General features: G+C 36.4%; 1 protein-coding gene across 5 annotated transcripts; it reads left to right on the top strand.

Moving 5' to 3' along the window:
* The first annotated feature begins 447 nt into the window (after positions 1 to 447).
* LOC132614582 (superoxide dismutase [Fe] 3, chloroplastic-like) lies at positions 448 to 10,775 on the top strand. 5 transcript variants are annotated; one of them, XM_060329065.1, is made up of 10 exons: positions 463 to 663; positions 780 to 907; positions 986 to 1,066; positions 1,193 to 1,384; positions 5,899 to 6,070; positions 6,748 to 6,821; positions 6,932 to 6,958; positions 7,098 to 7,121; positions 7,203 to 7,375; positions 8,422 to 8,702. In XM_060329065.1, exons 2-9 carry the CDS (start codon positions 809 to 811, stop codon positions 7,326 to 7,328), a joined length of 795 nt encoding a protein of 264 aa, XP_060185048.1. In that variant the 5' UTR covers positions 463 to 663; positions 780 to 808; the 3' UTR covers positions 7,329 to 7,375; positions 8,422 to 8,702. The 5 variants fall into 5 exon arrangements, with proteins under 5 accessions (XP_060185047.1, XP_060185046.1, XP_060185045.1 ...); XM_060329064.1 differs by lacking the exon at positions 8,422 to 8,702 and adding an exon at positions 10,329 to 10,775 and having other exon boundaries at positions 448 to 663; positions 7,098 to 7,375; XM_060329063.1 differs by having other exon boundaries at positions 449 to 663; positions 7,098 to 7,375; positions 8,408 to 8,702.
* Positions 10,776 to 11,767: the final 992 nt, after the last annotated feature.

Below are 11,767 nucleotides of genomic sequence, written 5' to 3'. Positions count from 1 at the left end.
TTCAAACTCAGTTCAAATTTAGACACGAGACCTGAAGTTTCTAACTTCAGGCCCACTAATTCAACTTCAGACCTGCATATTTGAAGTTGATTTTGAGACTATTGCCTGGATTTTTTCGGCTTAAGAAGGCCGCGTGAGAATGAGAATCACTTCAGAACAGGGGAATGAGCGTTTTAGAGCGGGGATCTAAAAGCTCTACAACATGTTGCGGAGGCTTCGACCGTAAGAAGGTCTTTGAGCTTCCTCAGGGCAGCATGGCCGTGTGAAACTTAGCTTGTTTTAGCAGCCATGTGATGATTCAAGTTCGCGGTAGGCGTAGTAGGAGCTAGTTAGATTTTAATTTTTTCTTATAAAGCTCGGCTATTCTTGAAATAGAGGTCCTAAAAACTGCTATTTATGCACCTGGCTCATTAATTGGGAGTTTTGGGCTTATATCTGTGGGCCATATGAAGTAGCCCAATAAATGACATACTGGTGAGGAAATATCTTAGAACACCATTATCTTCTAACATTCTCATCTCTATTGAGCGGGCAAAGACACCGACAAAGTGAAGAAGGAAGAAAAGCACAGAGACATAATCACACTCGTAGGAGAAGCTAAAGAGAGGGCAAACTGATAATTGAAGGAACAATTTTACTATACAGAGAAGTCATTCCCGGCGTGTAAGTTATTTACGCCTCCAAACTTGCGGACAATGTGTTTGTTAAAATGCCTCAAATACTAAACTGAGCTAAGTGCTTCTCCTATGGACCCAACGATGTTAATTTTTTGTTTGCAGTGAAGCGTTTCTGAGCAAAGGGAAAGGAAATGAGTTGGTGTTGTTGTAATAGTGTTTGCACTTCAAGTTCTAGACAACTGTTGGCGACTAGTGATTTGTCGAGCATACCCAGTAGAGTATCAAATGTGGTAGGTGTTTCTGACTCTACGTCCTTGTCTTTTGTATCTTCTGTATGCATTTGTTAAATGGTAGTGTTTATATTGCAGGGTTTGAAGCAGAAGAGAAGCCTTTGCGGGGTACCAAAAGTTTTTGCTTATTATGGCCTTAAAACCCCACCTTATAAGCTTGTAAGTTTTACTGTGTTTTGTTGGCTTTTGATATATAATTCCAAAAAAGAATAATAGTAAACATAAATCACACCGAGATATGCAATGTCCTAATTAATGGCTACTGATTTAACATATACGTTGTAGGATGCACTAGAACCATATATGAGTCAAAAGATGCTCGAGGTACATTGGGGAGAGCATCATTGCGGTTATGTTGAAGCTCTTAACAAACAACTTGAGAAGAATGACATGCTTTATGGATGCACCATGGACGAACTTATCAAAGTAACATACAACAATGGAAATCCATTACCTGAATTCGGTGTTGCTGCCCAGGTAATGGCCTCATGACTCTATCAAGCCATCTTGCATCTTCACTGAAAAATAATTGGTTGTTCTTTTAATATTATGTGTAGCCAACATTGTGAGCTTAAGAATATTTATCTCCAATATTTAAACGAAATGCCTAAGCAAGTTGCTTGCTAGGAAAACCAGATATTATTGTTAGATGGGAGTTCTCCTTCTGCCTTGCTAGAGTCAACCAAGTTTTTCTTTGACCGGAACTTCTTTATATGCCTTTTAAATATTTTAAGTTGTTAATTATTGTGATTTTTAGTACTTTTTACGTAGTTTCCAAATATATAAATTTTATTTCAAAAAACTTAAAGCTTCTATGTTTGAATTCACGGTCAAAGTTTAGAAGTTTGAATCTCGAAATTCCAACTGTGCCACATAAATTGGGAGTAATAGTTTTCATATGCGAAAAGATTCTCTATCTATAGATCCCGATGCAACAGACAGATGGAGGGTCAATTGGTGGAACCCATGAGTTTTAACCCGGAAAAGTATTTTGATACGTCAAATCATATAAAAGAAAAGGTACAGCATTGTCAAAGAGACCCGAAGAGATACAAATAAGTTTGAGAGGAGCATAGCTAGTAATGTTACCTTTCAACACATATTAGTTTATTATGTGCTAATAATCACTCGTGTGATGTTTTACGTAGTTTTCACTCCATAAAATCGTGTGCCGACTTTATAAATTAAATTCTCATTTGTAATCCCCTATTCTGTCAATGTCCTAATTTACTCTTGAGGTTTTTCATCAGACATCTCAGTTATTCGAATCTCCAAGTTAAGCCTTTTGTATTTAAGTTCGAGCAATGTGGTTAATAGCTTTTCCACGTGAAAGTTGGTCCTAAATTCTCGTTCAGGCTGCTAAAACATTCTTCCCTGGATCTGACTTGGTTCTCTTCCTCTATACTTCAATTTCTCCCTCCTTCGCCCACTCTCACCCTACCCACTATTGTCTGCAACTTGTGTCTTATACTCTTATATCAGATATGTTTCGACAAAAAGTCACTTCTAAATGGAAGAATGTTATAAAAAACAAAATCATTAGAAAATTCTCCATGTTGACTACTAGACATAAACGAAATAAATTAATGTGTCCTCTCACGGGTTTAGCTTTTAAATAAGTGGTCATACGATCAAACACGGTAGATCTTACATTTGAATCTCACTGCCACCATCTATGAAATATTCCATGTGCGTGACCCAAAAAATGAGATCTAGGCCCGAACGAGAGGATCTCAGACATGAAATGAATAAATAAATAAATGTATTCCATCTCTAACAGCTTAAACTTTTAGAGGAAGTTATCACAAAATTGATCAGTGAGTACTCAGATGTCTTAAGGACTAGTTGCTTTGGAGCACGTTGTATAAGCAAGAGTTGGAATCTACACGTTTTGCTGCATGCCATGCCACACATCCCATTTCATGATCTTTAGTTCGGCAAAGATCCCCTGCATGTTTGCTATCGAAGAAGACTTTTTTTTTTTTTTAAATGAAGGTAGGAATTACATTAATAAAGCATCAAGAAGATGCAGATTTGCAAAGATAACAAAAGAAGATGTTAGTTTCTTGTCTGTCCTAATGTATACTTACTTTTCGCCTATGGACAGAACACGTTACCTAACCTGTTCTATGAATGAGTTTGCGGAATAAAAATCAACAGGAAGGTAAAGGACACATTATTTTTACGTGGAAACCACTCGGCTTAAAAGGTGATAAAAACCACGACCTACAGACTTGTAGGATTTCCCCAATAGCTTCACTACAACAAGAGCCAACAGTTACAATTACACTCTCTGTAACCTAACTTCTAAACCCAACCTTGCTACCCAGCCTCTGACTAGCAAGCTATCTCCAAGTAGTAAACTTCCTACTTGGAGTTACAATAGTTTGTATCTACTTTTTATGCTTCTTAATAAGCGGATAAAGATTCAACTCGATAAACCAACCTAATACACAAATCTAGACTTCAGAACTGGGGAACATTATTTAGTAAAACAGCTCCATCGATCCTTCTCTGTGTACTAGGGACGCAACCCCGGATTCTTGAATATGCTGGATATATCTTTTGACAGCACAATGTTCTGAATTCTCTCTTTGTGGGTGCACAAACTTCTTGGAAAGACTTGGGTATTTATAACATTATGCTCCGCAGGTCGGTGAACACAAAACCCTTTCCTAGTCGGTCTATGACACGCACGTAGGGTTTGTGTAGTATTTGGATTCTTGCCTTATTGAGTCCGCTCCTTGTACATGTAGGAGGCTTACTAATCCCTACAAATATGGCAATGAATCTTTCATACTTGACCGCCAAGTTCTTCCCATAATTCTGTAAATCCTAGTTGTTATAGGACTTGCCCTGGAACATGTTCACGAACCTATTTCATCTGTCTCTGAATCTCTGCACTGTCTGAGATAGAACATGTTCTTAAACCTATTTCATCAACCCTTTCACATTCATGCTTCTGACTTCTTCTTGAGTCTACTTTTGGTATGGATGATGGAACATGTTGACAGACCTGTTTCATTGATCAAGTGCTACTCTGTGTCTGTCTGCTTCACATGCATGCTGGAATAAATCATGCCTTCAATCTTGACTCACTGTTTGACTTCTGAATTTGTTCTTGCTCTGTGATGGAACATGTTTGCAAACCTGGTTCTTCTGTTAACCGGATTCACATGCTTTGTCTGCAAACTCTTTGGCTGAACAATTTCTTCCTTATGAACATTGTCTTCTGAGTCTGAGTCACTTCACCTCTCCTCTTCTTCATTATCTCACCACTGCTGGTTATTCATCCACTGCAACCGATTCCTCCACTGTACTTGATGACTCCTTTGTATAGAGCAGTTTGCATACTTGTTCTATTTCTTCAATGAACTGCTTCTTCCATTGAGTCGTCTTATCTCCCTTTGCTGCATTGTTCAGTTGTTCTGTTCATAAATCCATTCATGCTATACACTGAACATCTCTGTGATCAGGCCACTTCATTCTCTCCTCTTGGACTGTGGTTGTCTGTATCTGGTACATGTATTTTGACCAGTTCCATTCACCTGTGCACTCATCATTCCATCTCCTTTGCTCAGCATCTCTGATCTGCTTCTATGTAATGGACTTCTAATGGAACATGTCTATGGATTTGTTCCAACCATCATACCTCTTTCTCCTTGATCATTACATCATTGCTTTGTACTCTGAGCAAACTTCCGCTAGGTCAACTCTTCTCCTTCCTCTTCCATCATCATTGACACTTATCTTTGCATTCATTTCATTACCCTTAGTTCAGTTGCCCTTTGTTCAGTTAGTGTCTGATGTGTATGTGAACCTGATTCATATTTTTGCTCTTCTCTGCAGTTTCTTCGCTCCTTCAGCTGATTTACTAGTTCTGAATCTTTACTTTTTCAATCATCAAAACAGTCTTTACTTTGTCAATCATCAAAACTTCACACATGGCTTTATGCCAACAGAAGATACTAAGTTAACTCCTCTACAATATCTAAGCTAAGATCAGGGAGCTAACAAAGTCCAAATTTTTTATCCACACTATTAACAGGAGTGAAAAATTTATCCATATTATTAAAAGAAGCCTTTTTCTTGTATTATGTAAATCTCTCTGATAAGACAACTTTTTGTAGGTTGTACTTTTTCGCTTCTTATGGTGAACAACATTTTCTTTTATTCTGAGTAAAAATACTCTTGGAAATTGATACTACTGAATGTTCATGTATACACATGAGTCCCAGGAAAGTGCTGATATAGAGGAATACCAAGCAAATTATAACCATAATAGGGGTTTTGATTAGGCCGGATTTATCTTTTAATACCTATAAGCAAAAGTTTGAATGCCCTCAGTTGGTATATCTTAAAGGAATAATCTCTTCAGTTGGTATGCGAGTCAGGAGCTTCAATTCAGTCCTGTTTTAGTCTCATTAAAGGAATAATCTCTTTTAGATGTCTTGTCAACTTGTTAATGTTTGATGTCACATTTAGCTTTTTGGTGCTCATCTATATGTTGGTGGAGAAAAGGAGTTCAATGCGGAGATACCCCAAGTAGGAGGGGTTTAGCTATATTTTGGACATAGGAATAATTTTCTTGGATTTGTATTTAGATATGTAAATTACTGTTGAAAGTGGCACCGAGACTGTTGGAGGCCACGGTAAAATTGACTGGGAGCATCATGTGTCTACCAATAAGAAGAGACAAGACAGAGGGAAGACCTTTTGTTGAAAGATAAATGTATAAAATGGAGTCTACAAGTAAAAATATTGTAGGATGTAGCAAGCTGGATTCTGATTTAAGAATCATTCAAGCATCAAATTCATATCTCCGAGGATTTTGTGGCTTTCCCCAAAAAGAATTTTCTGTTGAATTTCTCTCTTTAACTTTTTGAATTTTTCCAATCAAGAAGAAATCGAGCTTCTCTTTCACCTCATTTGTGTATATTCTGTGAACCTAAATTTAACAAGGACAAACTTGTGGATCTTATTCTTTCCAGGTATGGAATCATGATTTCTTCTGGGAATCCATGAAACCGGGAGGTGGTGACATGCCAAAATTAGGACTTCTTCAGCTGATTGAGAAGGATTTTGGTTCATTTACCAACTTTAAGGAGAAGTTTATAGAAGCAGCTCTCACATTATTTGGCTCTGGATGGATTTGGCTCGTCTGTAAGTTGCTAAATATAACTAATGCTCTATATCTATTTTACGCTTGTTTACTTTCTTCTTCAGCTGCTCTTAATGTAATGAGAAAGCTGTAGTATTTGGGAACCAGAGTTGATGTTCTTTCTGCACTCTTCTTTTGATGTTGTTTCACTTCTCCTTGTTTATGTGTTTCTCCAAACCATATCATTAAGCAACTTCATTCAGGGACAGCTAGTGGTCAGTTGTATAACTTGACCATTTTATAAGGATTACTAGTGCTTTTTGTTTCTCAAACTCGGACTTAAATTTCCAGTTCCCATCATTATTTTTCATTTAGTATGTTTGACAGTTAAAAAATGAGAAAGATCAAGCTTAGATTTTGGCCTGAGTCTCCTCTACAGTGTGTGTACAGACCGAGTTCAGAATGAAGTTCTGGACTTCATCTTGTCTGTCGACTCAATTCTTGTATAATCATGACAGTTTGGTAGATGAATGGTTATTGCAATTTCTAGTCATCAACTATCATCTAGACATGGTCATTTTTCTCAACATTCAAATATTCACTATTCCTCTAGATCCCTAAAGTTTTCATCACATGAACCTCCCGATTCATCAGTTGGAAAGTCTTTATAGGCATTGTCAACCACAGTTGAACAGTCCATGCAGGCTCTTTGATAACACCTTCAATTTGATTATTTCAGTGAACAGAGAGGAGAAGCGTCTTGCAATTATTAAAACATCAAATGCTGTCAACCCTCTTGTGTGGAATGACATCGTGAGGATTATTTTTCCTAATGTTCAATAACTTGTAAAACTTCCATAGAAATTACATATTATTGTTTACCAGTACTTGCATGTTCATTTGGTATCTCTTTGATTCTGCAGCCCCTGATTGGTTTGGACTTGTGGGAGGTGAGTTCTGTATTTTTCCCTTATTTCCCCATGTACCCTGAAAGAAATCACAAACCTTTTAGCGTTTGCATTCCCCGTGCTAATACAATTATGTTGAGAAAAGATACATTCATTATTACTTGTTCTTCCTGTTTTGCAGCATGCATATTATCTGGATTACAAGGTGACCCATAGTTCTTCCTTTCTGCTTTCTGCAAAGAGATTCTTTCTAATGTGTCTGTCTTTGTTTCCTCTCTTTTCACAGAATGATAAAGCAAACTATGTTAATGTGTTTATGAATCATCTTGTCTCTTGGGATGTGGCATTGGGACGCATGGCTCGAGCACAGGCCTTTGTAAATTTAGGCGAACCCAAAATCCCTGTTGCATGACATGTTCCTCTAAGCAGTTCTTACAGCATATCCGTGTGCAAGAACAGGTATTTTAGCAGTAAACTCTCTGAATTTGCTTCGTTCCTTGGTGGAAGGTGCATTGTTTAGGAACAAGCGCGCTGAGTTGAGATATATACACACACTTTCTGGCAAAGTAATTCAGAGAACATTTAACGGAAGAACATATTAGATTAGATTTTTTTCTACTGCGGATCAGCACAAACAGATTACTGCACTAGGAATTTCATTGTTTTAGCATAATTGCTAGCTTGTAGTTTGAAATAGGTGTAGGCGACTGATTATCAAGCAATAATATAATGAGACATAATTGTGTACTGAATGACTCCTTTAGACTGAGCAACTGGCTTTACATAAATCAATGGGTCAATATTGTTTCAGTTGCATGATATAATTGTCTATTTTGGATAAAAAATGAGTTCTCTGATCAGTAATAGTAAAACGGAATCAAGGTGGTATTTCAACTTTCTCACCACCAATGTTTCAACTCTTTATGATACAAGCACTCCCCTTTTTTAGATTAAAAAAAGATAGTGCAGTGCACGAACAATCTCGGATTCATGTAGGGTTTCAGAAAGAGCCCCTTTCTAAAGGGGTGTAATGTCTGCCACTTACTATGATGCATATATTAGTGGTTGATTTTACGACTTGCGTTCATTGCCTATAACTCATATGAAACAACTTTCTCTTTTTTTTTTTTTTTTGCTTCTATTGAAATTTGAACTGAAGACGTCTCACTTTGTTGACCGCTAGACCACAAAATACAAGTTTGACTTGTTCTAGTGGCTTTCGGGTATAACAATTTATATTGAAGTGGTCTGAATGATATTTTTATTTTATTTTATTTTATCTATAGAAGTAGTTTTTTAGGGAATTAAACAGCTATAGCAAGTTGTGTAGGGCAGTTATATGTTCAACTTTATGACGTTACTAAGATGGCAGGAAAACAAATCATTAAACTACCTTCATACCACACGATCTTTCTTTTGAGCTGCATCAGTACTGAAGGATTCATCATTCCATCTGTTACCTTAGTTTCATTGGTGTCTAAACATATCCAGGATTATTCAAACAGGGACCAGGAACCTTGAGGAATGTGAAATAGAGCCTCATCCAGAACCACCCGTGCAAGTTTTCCTGCATGTGGCTAGTTCGTGCTTTCCAAGGCCCTGCCTGTGACTCATCACGGGAGAAGAACTCATGCAAACTTGGAAAAGGAGGAGCCGCTCTCGTCCCTAAATGACATTCCAATCATATTTTACCTTCTTTCTAACATAAAATATACGTGATGTAAGCATCAATTGTTGATTTCAATATATATAATTAAAAAAAAAAAAAACAATAACACATTCAAAATAGCGGATCAGAAATTATCATACACCTATATTTATGCATGCAAATTGCAAGGTGCAACGTGTGGTCATCAACCATATTATTTTACTATTACTGCTCTTAATAAGAGTGAATCGGGAGGAGCTTCCCGTCGATGTGCCCTCCGATTCCTAGCTACACAATTTGGGTAAATATAATTTCAATGATATTTTTATTCAGCTGGAATTGTCAAAAGATTGCTACTAACATGGGTCCCACACATGAATACACTTTACCCAGCAGAAATGTTACTATAGCACTTGCGGGCCCCAGTTGTTTTCCCCTTTGCCTTGAAAAAGGTTGAGGATTTGACCAATATCATTGTCACCCTAATTTTCATTGCATTCTTATACTATCTCACTTAACTGATAACATTCCTTATGTTTCCAAAACTTAATCAAAAACATCCTTCTGTTAACTTTTTTCTTCAACTCTAAAGGAAAATCTTTATCACGTGAGTTCATGTATCTTTTTTTGTTTTTGTTTTTTTAATTTTTCAATTAAACTTTGCACAAGCTTTTTAAAGAACATAAACAATTTGTGAATGACATAAAATCAGCACTACTGCTAACTTTCTTCAAAGTTTTCTCGCTCTTATTTCTTTTTCCATGGGATCAGGGATGGATCTCGTCTAGTTACTAAGAAGATAACTTCCTTGGTATTTCTGAACAATCAGCTATCTTTTTTGGAAGTTGAGGACTGTAGTCCGCGAAAGCAGCGTCAAGCAAAAGGCAAACCTGATTTAATTTGTTGTTAAGTGATATTTTGAAATTTTGAATAAGACTTCAACTTGAGTATTCTTTTCGAAACTGCTGATTTTTTGTTGTACATTTATAGAGTGGTCTTTTCCAAACTGCTGATTTTTTGTTGTACATTTCTATAATGTCATTCTCTGGATTGAGTTCACCCTTTTCCCCGTCTTTATGAGGAATAATTGAAATAGTTTGGATCTGTGAGGTTTTGAATGTAAAGAAATGAAAGGATAATTTTTTCCAAACTGCTGATTTTTTGTTGTACATTTCTATAATGTCATTCTCTGGATTGAGTTTACCCTTTTCCCCGTCTTTATGAGGAATAATTGAAATAGTTTGGATCTGTGAGGTTTTGAATGTAAAGAAATGAAAGGATAATGTTTTAGAGAAAGTCTTAGTTTGTTTAATATTCGGCCAATTAGTCAGTTACTTTTTTATTCTCTGAACAGATTGTTGGAGTTATTTAAAAGTGAAAAAGAAGAAGCAATGCATGGGATCAAAGAGAAAATTTCGTTAGAAAAGATTGAAAAACAAACGGAGGGATGTTTTTGGTTAACTTTCGGAAACTTAAGGGATGTTATCAATTAAATGAGATAGTATGAGGATGCAATGAAACTTAGTAGGCGTTTGGCCATGCGTTTTCAAACCATGGTTTGAAACTATGACTCGAAACCAGCGTTTGAACATGCGTTTTGACTCATGGTTTCAAACCTCAAATCATTCAAAAAAAGGCATGATTTGGGGTTTGAAACCATGGTTTCAACTTTTTTAAATATAAAATTTAACCCATAAGTTTATACTTCTTCCGTTTCAATTTATATGAACCCATTTGACTTTTTTTTTCTTATAATGTTTATAGGAAATGGGCGGTTGCAAACACTTTCGGTGGGAAGATAGCATTCACGTGGATAAAACGGTGGCGGCGAAGTTTAAAAATCCACTTTTTGATAGAGATACTGCGACTTCACGTATCTCTAGAGATATCGTTAAGTTCGACTCGCAATTTAAGCTTGTGGAAGCTGAAGAAAAAATTGAACTTTTGGAGGTCTTGCTCACCGGTTCCGAAAAAAATGAATTTTGCTGAAGTCTAAACTTAGAGACACTCAACACGAGAAAATAGCCTTGAAAGAAAAACTTAAATTGTGAAAAATTATTTGTGCTATCTTGTTGTTGTTCATTATTTATATGTATTTTGTTTATTAAGTTTAATATTTCTGTGGATTATGTTTTTTACTAGTTGTACCTTTTCCCCTATAATGTAATCCGCACCCTTTATGTACTAATTTATTTTTGTTTCTTTGTTAAATTATTAATTAATAATAGACTTTAACAATAAAAGCAAATTAAAAATATGCCAAACTAATTCAAATTGATGACTTCATCATAAAATAAAAATACAAATTAACAGCCTTAGTCTGTAACTTAAATGACCCATAATCTAAGATAATGAGCCTAAATAGACCCTAATCGTCATCAGAATAGAAGTCCTCAATATCGTCCTCAGAACGATATTGACGTTCTCTTAACACACATCTTTTTTCAGGAGATGTTAGTTCTCTACCGGTTGATGATGCTTGTTCTTCGCCCAACTTTAGCATGTAAAATCTGCAACGTCTTGTCAGCATTCTGTTATTTTTTTTTTCCAATCCTTTGTATAGCAAGCTCACAAGTTTCTGGATCGACTTGAGGCATGGTTATTGAGTACCTTGTTGGGATTGGAGCGTTGAGATTTTTCAAGTCACGAACAAGACGTTCTGATTCGGCAATCCGATGTGACCATTCTCGGCGTAAACCGTAAACTGCTATGATTTAATAAACTGCTATGATTTGAACTCTCATCATCACTGCTATTTGGTTCTTTTGGAAGGAGTAAAAACCAAGCTGAGTTTTTACTACTCGATATTGAATACGTTGTAGTCTAACAACAACAAAAAGGGGCTACTTATATAGTTGCAAATCCCCAAGTACCCTCGGAGGGGGGGGGGTGTTTATAACCCTACCTACTTACTTTATTATAAGAAAAATATTAATCTTCATCGGACATTTTACAGTTCGAATCCCACTTGGATCTAAATCCTGTGCTACCATGTATACTATATTCTACCCTATGGTAACGTATTTGCATCCGATTTTTCTCTTCACGAAAAAGATTAAGAGCAAAAATAAAATCTTGTGGAGTTCCACGAGGCATTGACATAGCACGTTTTTTTGGGCGTTTAAGCCCTATTGAAGCTAAATTTTGCTCCAGTGCTTCAGCCTCCCTAACACGCCAATTTCACTCCTGTCTCATTGTTTTAT

Source organism: Lycium barbarum, chromosome 10, assembly GCF_019175385.1.
Source record: "Lycium barbarum isolate Lr01 chromosome 10, ASM1917538v2, whole genome shotgun sequence".
NCBI lineage: Eukaryota > Viridiplantae > Streptophyta > Magnoliopsida > Solanales > Solanaceae > Lycium > Lycium barbarum.
Note: the sequence above shows the minus strand (reverse complement) of the source record. Positions and strands in the feature narration are given on the sequence as shown.